Below are 17,744 nucleotides of genomic sequence, written 5' to 3' on the forward strand. Positions count from 1 at the left end.
ACTTCGTTGTGTTTTGCAAAACTACATCTGTTTAACAATCCATTCCTTTTATATGTTAGTAGACTATTATCTGCAGAGCTGGGGAGGTGTTTTACCTAAGAATGTGAGCTATGAGCCCAATTCATATGTCATTTTAGTCACAACTGTACCCCACTTACTGAATACAATTAGATTACTATTTACAATTGTCAGAATGTGATATATGGGGATGAACGATGGTGACTAATCCAAGAATGTGGCAGCTAGACTGGTGACTGAGAGCAGCCACCGAGACCACATAACACCGGTCTTGAAAAACCTACATTGGCTCCCAGTACGTTTCTGAGCACAATTCCAAGTGTTGGTGCTGACCTTTAAAGCCCTAAACAGCCTCGGCCCAGAGTACCTGAAGGAGCGTCTCCACCCCCATCGTTCTGCCCAGACACTGAGGTCCAGCGCTGAGGGCCCTCTGGCAGTTCCCTCGCTGCACGAAGCCAAGTTACAGGGAACACCCCCCCCCATCAGATGTCAAAGAAATAAACAACTATCTGATGTTTAGAAGACATCTCAAGGCAGCCCTGTTTATGGAAGTTTTTAATGACTGATGTTTTAATGTATTTTTAATCTTTTGTTGGAAGCCACCCACAGTGGCTGGGGAAACTCAGCCAGATGGGCTGGGTATAAATAAATTATTATTACTATTATTATTATTATTATTATTATTATTATTATTATTATTATGGCACTGTGGGCCTAGGACTTGCTGATCAGAAGGTCGGCGGTTCGAATCCCCATGACAGGGTGAGCTCCTGTTGCTCGGTCCCTGCTCCTGCCAAGCTAGCAGTTCGAAAGCACATCAAAGTGCAAGTAGATAAATAGGTACCGCTCCGACGGGAAGGTAAATGGCGTTTCCGTGCGCTGCTCTGGCCACATGAACCAGAAGCTGTACGCCGGCTCCCTCAGCCAATAAAGTGAGATGAGTGCCGCAACCCCAGAGTCGGCCACGAGTGGACCTAATGGTCAGGGGTCCCTTTACCTTTTACTACTACAATGACTAGTCATACATTGACTCATAGAATTGTAGAGTTGGAAGGGATCATGAGGACCACGAGTTTTGCAGGGTTCCCAAATGCATGGTGCCTCTGCATATGAGTGGTAGGTCATATGTTTGGGTTTCACTTCAGACAAAAGCAGGCAAATGCAAGTTGCTGGAGGAAGGAGATATGATGTGCCTTGGGGAGAATGGAAGCAAGCTAAAAGCATAGCCCTGCTTCCACACTATATGAAACTAACACAGGAATGAGTTATAGACATGCAGTGATGCTAGGGAACTATGTCACAAGTTGGGCTGGTTGAGATGTCACAATGTTTTGTGTTGTGTGAATGATCCTTAGTGAACCTTGAGCTCAGATACTCGTTCTGTAGTCTGCGTTCTGCTTTTTTAATAAACCACAGCTTGTCATTTCATCAGAACCTAACAAACTGTGGCTAAACTATGGTCAGTAATGCAGTGGTGACGCCGTCACTGCACTTGCCTTAAGAACCAGATAAGGCCAACCACAAATGATCCGCCTGATCTGATTCTCCCTTTCTTGGGCACACAGACCCCCTCCCAATACTTCCATTCATAGTGACAGAATATAGAGAGGATCATAATAGCTACGTCTAAAATATATTTGGTTTTATTTGGCTGCAGTGCATAAATGTGTTTGCTTCCCTTCGGTGGAATCAGTTAATATAAAGCAGAATTAATAAAAGCTTGGTTGAGGCAGAAATGAGATCTCATATAAATAAGTAGAGATTATTTCCGTTTTAAATGAATTTAAATGAATTGTTGTAAGTAGTAGCAAGGAGAGGAATATGAGAAACGACCCTTGCCAAGTTCTTTTTATTCAGCACTATTAATCCCTGCTTTTTCGGCATTAAAATGTTATATCCAGCAAGGGCTACGTGAACCTTGCACAGTTAGAAGCTTAAAACAGAGTGATGACACTGTACCTGACTAGTCATTATGGATTGAATTAGCCTTTTATAGAAATGGGGTCTCAAAACTGTCTCCGGTAATACAAACTTTAAATAGGAAGGAGTTTATATAATGGTTCCTGAGGGTTACCTTGTGATTATCTGAAGGTGGGATTTTCCCCTCCTCATGCTGCCTTCTGCCTTCCAATATTTTAACAAAATTCAGTACACCCGAAAGGTCACCTAGTTATTTATAGCCTAGCTTAAGCCTACCACGCTCTCTGGAAACATATTACTTCTCCCAACATCAGATTTACAGATTTGGGCTGCAAACCTATACCCAGCTGAATATACTCCAGAAAGCACTCTATAATTTTCCAATTGCCATCCTAAGACTGCACTGGCGAGCCATAGCAGTAACCATGACTGTGACGAAGAGAGATTTTCACTGTGTGGGTGCGTGCCCTCTGCTGCTGTCTCCAATATGACTAGTAAAGGCTTAATTGGAAGAAGATCAGGCATTTGTTGAGAAATGAGTTGAAAAGACATGTGCTTTGTACCAACCCTCCAAATTTGCAACTGTCCACAGTAAACTGATCATTCTGCTTGACTATCATTGAGCTCCTGTTCTACAGCATATTATATTGATTGAAATGAGATGAAGGGTGGCACTTTGTGTTGAATGGGGTAACTGTGCCCCTGAAGGACCAGGTGCGCAGGCTGGGAGTCATTTTGGACTCACAGCTGTCCATGGAGGCACAGATCAATTCTGTGTTCAGGGCAGCTGTCTACCAGCTCCATCTGGTACACCGGCTGAGACCCTACCTGTTTGCGCACTGTTTTGCCAGAGTGCTGCATGCTCTGATTACCTCCCGCTTGGACTACTACAATGTGCTCTAGGTGGGGCTACCTTTGAAGGTGACCCAGAAACAACAACTAATCCGGAATGTGGCAGCTAGACTGGTGACTGGGAGTGGCCACCAAAACCACATAACACTGATCTTGAAAGACCTACATTGACTCCCAGTACATTTCCAAGCACAATTCAAAGTGTTGGGGCTGACCTTTAAAGCCCTAAATGGCCTCGGCCCAGTATACCTGAAGGAGTGTCTCCACCCCCATTGTTCAGCCTGGACACTGAGGTTCAGCTCCGAAGTCCTTCTGGCAGTTCCCTCTCTGTGAGAAGTGAGGTTACAGGGAACCAGGCAGAGGGCCTTCTGAAACACCCTCCCACCAGATGTCAAGGAAATAAACAACTATCTGACTTTTAGAAGACATCTGAATGTTTTGTGTTTTTAATATTCTGTTGGGAGCCACCCAGAGTGGCAACCCATTTACACATGTTCAATATGTGAACAACTCTGCATCACATCAAGCCTAGAAGTGACATGAAAACATCACAAAAAGGGGCATGGTGGGGTGTTTAGAATATTAGGAATAAGAATTAACCACAAGTGCAGAGAAAAAGAACCAATAGAAACTGAAGTGATATAGTGGGTATTCTATATTGGGAACTAGAAAGGAGCAAAGCAGCAGTCCAGTAAACTCTGTAAACAGGGCCATTGTGTTTTTGTCCCCATTTCTGAAATCCAGAAGATTGAGAATTCTGGATAAGAGAGGGAAAGTGAGTTTACTATTTGAACTAACTGTGATTAGCTTCCATGTACTTCAACACCTTGCCTTAATTGTGTCCTCCTTTCAGATAGCAAGCTATCCATTCACCTGCAAGCCTAACGTCCATCACTGTAGAGAATGCTAAAACCAGATATCTGAATAGATGTATCCAGCACCATGAGAGTTAACATACTATTTAAATATTAAAGAACTGCTTTGTGAATGCCTCTCTTCTTGACAGACTATGCATGGCTCCAAAAGTAGCACTCAGCTGCTCCAGAGGCAGGCAAGCTTATGTCATAGCAAGTTCAAATTGCTTTCAAAGCTGCATCCTTTCCTTTTCTTTTTCATCCTACTCTCCCCAAATGCCAAGTTTTTGATCAAGGTAGAATATTCCCAATTAGCATACTGAAACTTTTTGTTGGTAAGGAAGCTCCATTCAGTTGCCATATGTAAATATACGCTCATTTTGTCGCTTAAAAATGTTCTTTTGCAGGCAGCCGAGCTTATGTGCTAGTGAATGCTAATAAGATAGCATTTGCTCATTGATTCGAAGTAAGGCAGGCACTAGCTTGCCCTCGGGCTCCCAGTGCCTGTTAAAGTAAGGCTGATAATGGTTATAAAGGCATTCAGTAAGAATTAGAATTGGGGCCTCTGACATTCTCATCAGCAAGGGACGCATCAGTAGGAGTCAGGCTAAGCAATATCCCTTTTGTTTGAACTTCTACCTCTGAGCTGCCATGCATTTACAATGCTGCTGAAAAAACAGCAGCAAACATTGCACACGGAGGCTTGACATTAATATTAGCAGGCATTCACCGGTGACTTGACTGAAAAAATATCCTTCAATTCTGACAACCTACAATTGTGAGAGAAGCGAAACCATACTTGGCAGGAAAACAAGTCAGCATAGCTGGGGGTTAGGGCAACGTGGTGTGGTTATTCCCTGCGAGTGACAAATTACCAAGTGAGGAATAGTGGGGAAACATTCAGTGCTCTGCCTAATTAGGAGAAACAAATTCAAGATGCAGTTTTGTTTGTAATCAGAAGGGTTTGGGTGCATTGGGCTGAAAAGCTAGAGCACATATATGTCTGTTGCTTTCTGTACACTGGGCAATTAAGTGGTGGGATCTGCTTCGGGTTGCTTTGACTTGCAACAACAGCCCAGTGGCATCAGGCTCCTCTGTGTGGCTGCACTGACTAGAGGTTACCACCTTGTGTGGGATACAGGGGCTGCTGAGGCAATCGAAAACACATCTGTGGTGCTGTTGCGTCATGCAACTGAGCCGAAAGTTATTTCATAAACAAAGCATGTACAACAACTGCTCCATTCTAGGACCAGGCCAAATATTCTCCCCCCGGCTTCCTGTTTCTTATGCTGTTAAGACTACATCTCCCCCAAAACAGTGAATCATCTCTACTGTATACTGTTAAGTTGTGGGTGAACATATCAGATGACACAGCGATTTTTCAAACAGCTCTTGCTTGAAAAGAGCAGAACTGAACTGAGGAGCTCTGTCAGCCTGCTTATATAGAGCTCCAGAGCAACGTAACTGTAGCAACTTTCTACAGTATCCCCCTGCTGGCCCAGGGTGAGAACTTCAGTACATAACATATACAAATGCTATTATGCTTAAAAATACAGTGGTACCTCGGGTTAAGTACTTAATTCGTTCCAGAGGTCCGTTCTTAACCTGAAACTGTTCTTAACCTGAGGTACCACTTTAGCTAATGGGACCTCCTGCTGCTGCCGTGCCAGCGCAGCATGATTTCTGTTCTCATCCTGAAGCAAAGTTCTTAACCCGAGGTACTATTTCTGGGTTAGCGGAGTCCGTAACCTGAAGCGTATGTAACCTGAAGTGTATGTAACCCGAGGTACCACTGTACAACATGTGTTGGGATGCAACTCAGCTTGCACTGGAGGCTGATGTGTCTGCATGGGACAGAGGACAGAGAGAAAAGAATCTCCAAGTTTCCTAAAATGTCCTTTCTCACTGAACCTGCGCTGACCTTCTCTCAGGTAGTAGTCTCTTAGGGTTGATGGCCTCATTTTCTCCTTCGTGATTTTTTATTCTCACTTTGGGGAAGGAGTCATCTTTTGTGGCTCTTCTGCTGAGATGCAAGAACAAACGTGGGCCAAGGCATCTCCACCTTACTTAGAGAGAACTAGAGAGCTTTCCTATCAAGCATGTCTTTCCTAAAATAAACATAGGTTTCTCTAAACTCAGACTCTTAGGGCAAAGTGTGCTCCTCCAACAGGGATTCAGTGCTAAGTTCAACTGCTGCTGAGCGTTTTACCTCCAAACACCAACAGAATATACCCATGGAGACTTGGGGAGCAGGCCCTGAACTTACATGCTCCTTATTTTTTTCATCTTTCACCACAGAGAAAACTGAATACTAAGCTTGGAAACCCTGTGTTAAGCTACCAAATTTTGCAGGATCAGGAGTGAACCCATGTTCATATACTGTAAAAGATGAGAAAAATAAGGAACGAAATGTGTCAACCCCTTCCAACTGAATGCAATCTTAGAATGGGGGATAAGGATCAAATTCAAAGTGAAGTAATCAGTCACCTTTGGGAATGCAGGCAAATTCATTGCTACTTTTAGCAAGTATTTTACTGATCTAACTTTACAATCAGGCAAGTTGTTTCTTATTTCCAGTGTGAAAGACCACAAGAGGTGCCCAGTTCATCCGTACCTGCAAGATGCCAACACATGGTATAAATGCCATCCCATAGACAAAAAGTTGCCCAAAGCCCTTTGTATAACCCGTAAAGACAACTAGTTGGCAGGCATATGGTGTGGGGTCTTTTCAGTGGTGGCCCCACAATCGTGCAATTTGATTCCAAGATTAGGCAAACTGCATCACTTGATACTTTTAAATGGGCATTAAAGACCCAATTTTTTCATTGTGGGCTTTAAGGCTTAATTATAACCTGGGCTGTAGATATAGCATGGTGATTATTAAAATAATGCAGCACTTTTATTACTATATGGCTTACGGTACATTAGCTTTTAATGCTGTTGTGAAGGAAATGGATCCTTCATATTGTATTGGCAATGTCTGGATACATAGTTTATTATCTGCTTTGAAAGACATCATTCGCTTGAAAGGTGGTCTATAAGTAATTCATTAACATAACATAAACTATTAGCAATGTCTTCTGGGTCTTCTTGCATTATCTCTTTTTAAAGTGTTACATTCAGATTTTCTGGTACCTACAGTGTGATCAATAGCAATTTGACAGAGTGCAGAAGAATCAGATTTTTTTAAGGTTGTTTTTTTAAAAAAAAGTTCCAATTGATTAATGTTAAAGTACAGCATAGTTGAAGGTTTTCTATGGCTAGTCACAACAAATTTCTTATCTCCATCATGCCTTGTAAATTTATTCACTATATGGATTTTGCAGTGTTGGACGATTCGCACTTATCTGTGGATCTTAGTCTGCATAAGAAGAATATCTGGAAATAAATACCACTGAATTCAATATGTCTTCCTTTTGCGTAGATATATATAGGATTGCACTGTTAATACCATTCAGGGAATTGCTTATCTCCCTTTCTCACTCTTTTTAAACTTATCCATGCAGTCAACTTGGTGTCATATTGCATACTTACAAAAGTAAAAACAATAACAATAAAAACTGTCACCCAAATATTTAAAAACTATTATTCGGGTTGGTGAAAGAAAGTATTTTTAAAAGTTCAAATTTTCACTCGGATTTTACTTTCTGAACGTTTGCTGTATGCAGAGCTAAAAGCAAGAAGTATAATAATATTTGCAACAGAGTCCAGTCCTTTCATGTAATTTAGAGAAGACTTGCCTGGTTCCTTTGTTACATATCTTTAGGTGGCAGGCAAAAACATTCCTCTTCTCCCAAGCCTTTGGATAATTAAACAATTTAAACGGTATGGGGCGTATTGTTTTTGTTTGCTACTATGTTATGTATTTTTGTATTTTAAACTGCCCTATGATGCTTGGATGAGGGTGATATAGAAATTTAATAAATAATAAACATAACAATAGAGAATTCAGTGGGACCTAGTTAAGTAACTGGCTGACTGACCGAACCCAAAGGGTCTCATCAATGGTTCCTCTTCATCCTGGAGAAGAGTGACTAGTGGGGTGCCACAGGGTTCTGTCTTGGGCCCGGTCTTATTCAACATCTTTATCAACGACTTGGATGATGGACTCAAGGGCATCCTGATCAAATTTGCAGATGACACCAAACTGGGAGGGGTGGCTAACACCCCAGAGGACAGGATCACATTTCAAAACGACCTTGACAGATTAGAGAACTGGGCCAAAACAAACAAGATGAATTTTAACAGGGAGAAATGTAAAGTATTGCACTTGGGCAAAAAAAATGAGAGGCACAAATACAAGATGGGTGACACCTGGCTTGAGAGCAGTACATGTGAAAAGGATCTAGGAGTCTTGGTTGACCACAAACTTGACATGAGCCAACAGTGTGACACGGCAGCTAAAAAAGCCAATGCAATTCTGGGCTGCATCAATAGGAGTATAGCATCTAGATCAAGGGAAGTAATGGTGCCACTGTATTCTGCTCTGGTCAGACCTCACCTGGAGTACTGTGCCCAATTCTGGGCACCACAGTTCAAGAAGGACACTGACAAACTGGAACGTATCCAAAGGAGGGCAACCAAAATGGTCAAAGGCCTGGAAACGATGCCTTATGAGGAATGGCTAAGGGAGCTGGGCATGTTTAGCCTGGAGAAGAGGAGGTTAAGGGGTGATATGATAGCCATGTTCAAATATATAAAAGGATGTCACATAGAGGAGGGAGAAAGGTTGTTTTCAGCTGCTCCAGAGCGGACACAGAGCAATGGATCCAAACTACAAGAAAGAAGATTCCACCTAAACATTAGGAAGAACTTCCTGACAGTAAGAGCTGTTCAACAGTGGAATTTGCTGCCAAGGAGTGCGGTGGAGTCTCCTTCTTTGGAGGTCTTTAAGCAGAGGCTTGACAACCATATGTCAGGAGTGCTCTGATGGTGTTTCCTGCTTGGCAGGGGGTTGGACTCAGTGGCCCTTGTGGTCTCTTCCAACTCTATGATTCTATGATTCTATGATTCTAAGTATATATCGGATTACAGCCGTAGAAACTTACTTTGGGGGAAATGAAATTTATTATTTGCCTCGTGAACAAAATTTAAGGTGTGCATGTATTGATTTGCAGCACAATCCTAACCACGCATACTCAGAAGTAAGTCCTATTGAATATAATGGGATTTACTCCCAGGTAAGTGGGTTTAGGACTGCAGATACCTATTACTGTGCATATGGGTGTTTGTTGGTTATTTGTATTTGTGTGGGATATGGTTAAATGCTTTATTTAAAAAATAGGATGCCCTAGATTCTCAGCAAATCTTTGCAGGATTTATTTTAAAACCTGTCTGGAAGCAATTTTGTGCACTATCCTAGCCGCCTCCTCATACTGCATGGCTGGCTTTGAGTACTGATTTTCTAGAAATATCACCCACCTAGGAAGTTTTATGATAATCAAGGCTGTCAGTAATGCAATTGGAAATGGTAATTGAAAGTGGTATCTTGCAAACTGTATTCCGGTATCTCTCATCTCCTAGCGGGGTGGCCCTGAAATGTGCATCTTGTTTGTGTTCCAAGCAGTAGCAATCAAGATTGAAAAGGGGGGGGGGGAGAGAGAGAGAGAGAGAGAGAGAGAGAGAGAGAGAGAGAGAGAGAGAGAGAGAGAAATTGAATAAAAATGCTTGTAAAGGCACTTCTTGTTTTGATCAGATTCTGTTTATGTGGAATGGACTCATTTCTCTGTGGCACACAGTTTTATTGCCCAGCAGGAAAAAAAGTGCTTTGGGATAATACCTGTTTCACATGCATGTCAGAATAACAAATGCTTCTGTTTTCCCCCTTCTACACTCGCACACACTGGGCAAGGCAGAATGAGCAAAAGGGAGATTAATATAAATGGAGATCCAGTGTCATGGAAAGCCTGCTGATCTTATGGCCAGTGCTTCCTTTTCTTGCCACCCACAGCAAATGATTTTACCTTGATTCACTTGCAACTTCTCCATGTGGCAAGTCCTCACATCACTTCTCATAATGACACTTTGTCATTCACAAAGCAAATATGACTGTCCTGATGGTCTCTGTTATACAAGCAGTCATTCGGGCCAAAAAAACTAACAGCATTTCCTTTGTGTGGCTGTTGCTTATTCATTCTGCACTACTGCCAGCATCACAAGCATACCCTCCAACATTTCTCTGATGAAAATAGGGATGTCCTATCTATCTATTCAATGACAAACCTAGACAGCATCTTAAAAAGCAGAGACATCACCTTGCCTACAAAGGTCTGTATAGTTAAAGCTATGGTTTTTCCAGTAGCGATGTATGGAAGTGAGAGCTGGACCATAAAGAAGGCTGATTGCCGAAGAATTGATGCTTTTGAATTATGGTGCTGGAGGAGACTCTTGAGAGTCCCATGGACTGCAAGAAGATCAAACCTCTCCATTCTGAAGGAAATCAGCCCTGAGTGCTCACTGGAAAGACGGATCCTGAAGCTGAGGCTCCAATACATTGGTCACCTCATGAGAAGAGAAGACTCCCTGGAAAAGACCCTAATGCTGGGAAAGATTGAGGGCACAAGGAGAAGGCGACGACAGAGGACAAGATGGTTGGACAGTGTTCTCGAAGCTACCAGCATGAGTCTGACCAAACTGTGGGAGGCAGTAGAAGACAGGCGTGCCTGGCGTGCTCTGGTCCATGGGGTCACAAAGAGTCGGACACGACTAAATGACTAAACAACAACAATAAAATCACCAAAATATGATATTTATTTTTTCTTTAGGAAGATTTATAGACCGCTTAATCTAAACACACACAGAATTCCCCTTACATACCATCCTTCTGAAAACCCAGGAGGAGGAGGAAAACTGGAGAGATTTGCAGTCCTTTAGTTGCTCCCCTCAAGAGTCCCCGATGGCAGGAGGCATGGAAAAATGAGGGGGGCAGGTGCACAGGGGAGAGGTGGACTGCAGATGAGGGCATACCTCTGTATGTGCCTTCTTACCCCTCAACCTCTGATATTAATGAAATTGTGGGTACGTGTTCCTTTTGGTGTCTCCACATCCTACCTGATTTTTTCCCTGTTTGTAAGCACAAAAAGCGCTGTGATCTAAACAACTGAGCCTCTTGGGCTTGCCAATCAGAAGGTTGGCGATTCGAATCCCTGTGCCGGGGTGATCTCCTGTTGCTCTGTCCCAGCTCCTGCCAACCTAGCAATTCGAAAGCATACCAGTGCAATTAGATAAATAGGTACCGTTCCGGCAGGAAGGTAAACGCCATTTCCATGCGCTGCTCTGGTTTCAGTGTTCCGTTGCGCCAGAAGCGGCTTAGTCATGCTGGCCACATGACCCGGAAAGCTGTCTATGGACAAATGCTGGCTCCCTCGGCCTGTAAAGCGAGATGAGCACCGCAACCCCCGAGTCGTCTGCGACTGGACTTAACTGTCAGGAGTCATTTACCTTTTTTTTTTAGCACAAAATAATAGGCAAGATAGGATGCTAACAGAGTGGATGATGCCCGCTCATTATTACAATAGGTGAGCTATGCCGGTCCCTCTCACCCAGTGGTAGCTGACATACCAGCACTAACAACAACATTTATGCGCAGCACCTCACAACCATTGGCTCTATCCGAGCACCTTGTTGCTACCTGGGTCACAAGTGCATGAAGCAGAAAAAAAGTTCATTTTGTTGAAGAGAAGCCAGTCACGCTGACTAGCTAATGGGCAATCTTGAGGCAATGCTTATGAACTTCACATGAGCCTCTTTAGTCCTGACAACATCAGCATGCCTAGATATCCCTGAACGGGAGCGAAATTGGGGAGCTGAGGCGCTTACCTGTCACATCATGCCAAGTTTGCTTGGTTAACAGGCAGCATCTCAAAGCTGCCACAGAACTGTGAGGCATCAGCTGTCAGGCAGGGATGTGGTGTGGATATTTATCATATATCCCAAACATACGTACGTTAGATATTAGAGGGAGCCTCAGTAGCAAACACCTGAAACCTGACAGCTCCCCCCCCCCCACTGCAAGATGGTTATTTTTATAAAGCACTTCTAAGCATTCTTTTCCTGAGCTTTTAAAAATGTATAAAGAAACTGAGCACTTTCATTTTTTTTTTTTATTTTCGGTCATGGCCAATTAATAGTTTCATACTAATCAAACCACTTCAATGGTTTTCACATCAGCTAGAGAATTTATGCCACAAAGGTAACTAACAAATATACATATATCTTAAAAACCAATGAAAACTCAGTGGGTGATTTTAAATGTGTGCTTGAACTTGACAGATCCTTCAGAAAATATACAGATGATTCAACAATAGAGTGACACAGTTGTATCTGTCAAGTGTGAACGACAGTGATGAGTCAAGTGCTTGGGAAGTTTAGGCCCATTGGTGTCTAACAAACACCAAGGGAAAACCTCCTTTGCTCTACAGAATTCTCAGGAGAAGTCTTGAAATTTTAACATGCATGCCAAGTTGTCATTCCAGAAGTTCACTGACAGGGAAAGTCTGAACACAAAGATGTTTATATGCAATTTAGCAGGGGGTCGAGAAGAAGAACAATAAAAAAAAAAAAACAAGATGAAGGAAGGAATATGTTACAAAAATAAAATCACCGCAAGATTTCTAAAAAATATATATTAAAAAATCAGAGAATTTCAGGATTTTGTTGCTACTGTCTCAAGTTTATTTATTAGAAGACTACTAATAATGAGATGGGACATGGGTGGCACTGTGGGTTAAACTGCAGAGCCTAGGACTTGCCAATCAGAAGGTCGGCGGTTCGAATCCCCGCGACGGGGTGAGCTCCCTGCCAACCTAGCAGTTCGAAAGCACGTCAAAGTGCAAGTAGATAAATAGGTACCACTCCGGCGGGAAGGTAAACGGTGTTTCCATGTGCTGCTCTGGTTCTCCAGAAGTGGCTTAGTCATGCTGGCCATATGACCTGGAAGCTGTACGCCGGCTCCCTCGGCCAATAAAGCGAGATGAGTGCCGCAACCCCAGAGTCGGTCATGACTGCACCTAATGGTCAAGGGTCCCTTTACCTTTAATAATGAGATTGCTCTGACAGTCTTGGTTTCAAATTCCCATGCAGTCCTAAAGTTCCCCGAGTGACCTTGGGTTAATCATTCCCATGGCTTCACCTATTTCACAGGGTTGTTAGCAAGATAAAATTGAATTGGTAGATGAGAAAACAGTGTGCACTTCACTGAGTTCCTTGGAGCAAAGGTGTGGGGTGTCTTTTTTAATGACAGAATTGTATCATGTATTTTGACTCTGTCCCTACCCCAGAGATGCTCTCCATTGTCTCTCAAGACAGGTGGATGCCAACAACCAACAAAAGCTTGCTGCCATTGAGTGACCCTGAGAAATTTTTCTGTCCCACCTGTAGAAAAGATAGATGATTTGTGCTTTTAAGGTGTTACATTTTGAAATGCTCGGTCCCTGCATCCCCTCTCTCCAAATTCTGCTGATTGCCTAGCAACCAATGGCTTGATTTCTATAACTCAGCCACAGGGCAGGCATCACAAGCTTTATAGTTGCCACAAAATATGGAAGTGCCATCATGGAGATTAGCTAACAATTGGTCTCTCAGAAATCCTGAATGGTGGAAATCTGAAAGAATAGAGTATAAAACAGAAAAGGGCCCTTTCCCTGTATGTTTCAAATTTAGTATTGTTGGGAGTTTCACTCGGAGCTTGCCAGCCAGCCTCAAGGCGCCCAAAAAATAAAAATATTGAGTGTCTGCCATCTACATTTTCCGAAATTTAAATTCTAGTCTCTGTATGAGTGCTCAGTGTGCAGGCTCTCCAAGAGCATCAGTTTTAACTCTGTCCCTTAGAGGAAAGGTTTAAATATGTGATTAGGGGCCCATCCCATACTATATTTTGCAAGGAGGAGATTCTTCAGAAAGGATCAGAGAAGAGAAAGTCAGGCAGCCCAGAGGAAAGTCCATACTGCACCATAGGTTTTAACAGTCCCACTTAACAAAAGAGCTCAATCCTGAAACAGCTTTGAAGTAATTCTTTTTTTAAAAAAGCCATGCCTCCCTCGCTATCGCTTTTCAGAGAAACCTCTGCCCTTTCTTTGAATGGCTACCACTATCGTAACATTCATAAAGCTGTGTTATGACTAGAAAATAATGGACACTCCGTCTGTGAATGATACATTAATAAAATACTCTGCATGTTGTCTTCCCCCCTCTTTGTCATTTCTAAAGGAGCAGGAGAAGAGAAAGGGAAACATACTGCAGAGCCGGTGCAACCCGAAGGTCCGTGTGATACAGAAAACATTTCAAGTAATGACAGTAAGTTTCCAAATAGCTTTGCTGTTGCCAGATAAATGGCACATTCAGACGAGTGACGGCTGCATTACAGTTCACCCTTTGATGCGCAGGTAGAATATGATATCATCAAGTCTTCAAAGGTAGCCTACTAAAAGCCTGGGTTGTGCAACGTCTTGGCAGCACTAATTGCTAGCCACAAGGAATGCTGCACTGCCATCAGTTACGCAACTGTAATTTCAATGGGACTTAATGCATGACCAATCAAGCCTAGGATTGTAGCTCTGACATGCCCATGCCAAGAACTCCATTGCACAGCCGTAGAGGAAAATATGCACGAGCAGACAAAAGCATTTCGTGTTTTTGTTCTCTCTTCCCTCCCAGCTCCACAGTCTCCTGGTGCGCTTTGAAAATAAGTCAGCCACTATTAGAGGATAAGGATTAAAATTAGCTGCGTTTGAATTTAGAGAATGTCATCATTCCTTTCTGTCAACCATATCTCTAAACAGAGTCTCTCTCTTCTCTCTCACTCACACACATACATTTCAGTTAGCTCATTCCAAACACCTTTGGGCCGTTTAGTCAGTTTGAGGTTCTGTCTTACAGAGATATGTGCATTATAAATGCTTGTTGTAAACACAGGTGGATTGTCCTTTTGCTGCATGTCATAGGTAGTTTCCAAGCTCTTAAAATATATATTGGAATAAAACACACCCAGCAGTCTATTGTTGGCTATTATCCCAGTTGAAGAATATTTCTCCTCAGCCCCTAACCACACATACACATTTTCCGTGGTGCTGCAGATATCCAAAGCTTAAACCATGTATTTGTCTTACCCAGTTTTTTTTGGCTTAGACATAACTAAGTTTTCATTTAATTTGAGTAGTTGCATTTTGAGCATGATTCATCTAAATACGTTACAAAAAAATACATTTTTGGGGGGGGGGTCGTATTTCAAGCTGCTCCTGAGCATGAATGGTGACTTGCATGATTACTATTGTGCTTTATTGCATTTGGTGTACACAAACATATTTTACGGGAAGCGGGTGGCGCTGTGGGTTAAACCACAGAGCCTAGAACTTGTCGATCAGAAGGTCGGCAGTTCGAATCCCCGCAACGGGGTGAGCTCCCGTTGCTCAGTCCCTGCTCCTGCCAACCTAGCAGTTCGAAAGCACGTCAAAGTGCAAGTAGATAAATAGGTACCGCTCCAGCAGGAAGGTAAACGGCATTTCCATGCGCTGCTCTGATTCACCAGAAGCGGCTTAGTCATGCTGGCCACATGACCCAGAAGCTGTATGCCGGCTCCCTTGGCCAATAAAGCGAGATGAGCGCCGCAACCCCAGAGTTGGCCACGAATGGACCTAATGGTCAGGGGTCCCTTTACCTTTTACTACTACAATGACTAGACTAGTGTTAAAGCGGGATATCAAATCCAAGCTCCTCTTCTTCTAAAAAATGAACGAATAGGTTCAATCCAAATTAGATATTTCATTAAGGGAAATTTAATAGAATAGCACCATCAAGCATCAGGCCAGCAGCCGCAGCAAGGTTTCTATGTGAGCATTGCCTTGATTTAGGTTTGGTGGAACATTTGGCAGGAGGAAAAGTTGGGCTTATTCTGGACTCTTAAGGACCATGTTGATGCAGCACTTATTTTTTCACATATCTATAGAGTATGCAGTATTATTTAAGCCTTGAACAAAGTCTGTGCACCACAGGTAAAAGGTTTAGTATTGTAGCCACACACAACCTGACAAGTTTGAAAGTTGAATACAGATGAACAATTCACAAGCAATTCAACAGACTCTTTGCAGGTGTATTGATATAACAAGAGTGAGACAGAAGCAGACATGCTTCATAGCATATGACCAGCATATTTATATATATATTTTGTCTTCTTTATTTTTAAACTTTCATTCAGGTGTGCATTTCTTTCAGGCAATTTCAAAACTTTCACACAAGAACTTTCCAGGAAAACTCCCAGTATCAGCAATGGATGTACCAAAACAGCTTCTTCCAGAGCATTAGTACAGGACTTTTATAGGGACAAGTTATTAAAGCTTATGAAAGGTCTCATTCAATCCTGCAGGAACAAATCAGAACAAAGGCTGTGAAAGTATATTCAGAAGCACTAAAATCTCAGAGACCATATGTTTCTCTTATCCATTTTACAGTCCATTTACAGTCTTTGGTTCTTTCTAATGGCAAATAACTGTATTATGATAACTGCATTTGTTGCTTTTGCAAAACCGCAACTGTCAGGACTGCCGCTAGGTCCCAGCTCACAGAGGACCAACGCCCAGTGGATATTATATACAAAAGTCTTTATTGAAGTTTAGTTTCCATTTCCAAGCTCTGGGCGCGCAGGCCCACGTCTTAACGCTAGACCGGCTAAGTCCCCTCTGACTCACTGCTCCACCCACACCAGTTTAAGATTCTAGCCTGGCTCCACCTCTTGCGCTGCTCTTTCCTGCGTTGGGTCCTTCTGCCCTCTGGGGTTCCCTCCTTCCTGGACTCCTCTGACGCGGAGCCTCCTGAGTCTTGCCCCTCCCTCCGGCGGGCTTTAGGACCTGGCTCCCTTCCCGGGCTCCCCGCTGTGCCGCGCTCCTGTACATTTGAACTTGGCGCGCGCGCCCAGCCGGTGACTTTCCTTCTGACCGTTTCCCCGCTTCCTGATGTGGGTGTTGCCAAACCTGACTCCTCTCCTCCCTCTGGTGGTGAGGACACTGGTCCCGACTCCTGGGACTCCCCCTCCCCACTGCGCTCTGGTGGAGACGCTGGCCCTGATCTCCAGCTGCTGTTCAGAGACTCCCCGCTGGCCCCTCCCTCTTGAGGTTTCTCCCTTGGAATCTCCCTTGCTCTGGCCACCGGCGCTCCCTTCTGTGAGTCCTCCGATTCGCTAGAGAGGCTTGTGGAATAACTCTGGCCACTGTCACTGCCTGCGCCCCCCTCGTACTCCTCCTCCTCACTCTCCATTTGCTCCCCCTCCTGTGTCTCTCCTTCTGAACCCCTGACATCCATCCCCCCCTCGAAGCCCCCCCTTCCCCCCTCCCCCTCTTCCGGTGCGGGTTCCGGGTGCTCCATTGTTGTAGGGGTGAGTCCAGGATACAGCTCGTCCCCTGAGGCTTGCAACCATCGAGATAAGTCCGGGAAGTCCCCCATGGGCTCGTCGACGACGACCTCCTCCGCTTCCATCTCCTGCGCGGTGTGCTCGAAATCTGCGCTCGACCCCAAATCACCCAAGAGCCCTCCTCCCCCAGTTGTTTGATGGGGGTCCACCTCCCAGGGCCCCTTCGGCATGTCTCTGCGCCAGCCCACCTCGGGTTGGTCCTCCCACCAATAAGATCCCCCCGTGCCAAAACCTGAAAGTGATCCCTCCGGAGAGCTGCCTCCCGGAGCCGAGTCCTCAGCTGACGAGAAACCCCGGAAAGTGCTGGCCGAGAGTGTGGGTGTGAACAAACAATCCTCGAAAAAGCCCGCCGGCATAGGCTTGTGCGGGAAAAGTGTGTGGAATTCTTCCTTGAGCAACTGCTCTTCCACTGCGTAATCCGGCACCCACCTGTTGGCGCTGGCCGGGGTGTCCTCCGTGGCGAGAAGATATTCAATCCCGTCCTCCCCCCACCTTGAGTCTAAAATCTCAGTGGCTTCATTAAGTGGCTCCCCTTTCGGCGACCCCCCTTTTTTGGGCGCTTCTCTGAGCGGGTCTGGCGCCTTCCCCGGTGCTTGAAACCTGTGGGGCTCTCTGTAGGGCGTGAGCACTGATCTATGAAAGACCGGGTGCATTCTGGAACCCTCCGGGAGTGTCAACCGGAAGGCCACTGGGTTGATCTG

General features: G+C 44.1%; 1 protein-coding gene and 1 long non-coding RNA gene across 6 annotated transcripts in view; one reads left to right on the plus strand and one right to left on the minus strand.

Moving 5' to 3' along the window:
- MACROD2 (mono-ADP ribosylhydrolase 2) overlaps nucleotides 1–17,744 on the plus strand; it is a 981,328-nt gene that overhangs the window by 944,375 nt on the left and 19,209 nt on the right. For all 4 annotated transcript variants that reach the window (XM_083730558.1, XM_083730560.1, XM_083730559.1 and 1 more), the window contains one exon: nucleotides 13,851–13,937. In XM_083730558.1, the coding sequence (XP_083586684.1) occupies nucleotides 13,851–13,937 (87 nt within the window). The remainder of the gene's footprint in view (nucleotides 1–13,850; nucleotides 13,938–17,744) is intronic.
- The window catches only part of LOC310840758, a 76,246-nt gene that overhangs the window by 22,808 nt on the left and 35,694 nt on the right, over nucleotides 1–17,744 (minus strand). The gene's annotated exons all lie outside the window — the stretch shown is intronic.

This window comes from Podarcis gaigeae, assembly GCF_964106915.1.
Source record: "Podarcis gaigeae genome assembly, chromosome: 3".
NCBI classification, from domain to species: domain Eukaryota; kingdom Metazoa; phylum Chordata; class Lepidosauria; order Squamata; family Lacertidae; genus Podarcis; species Podarcis gaigeae.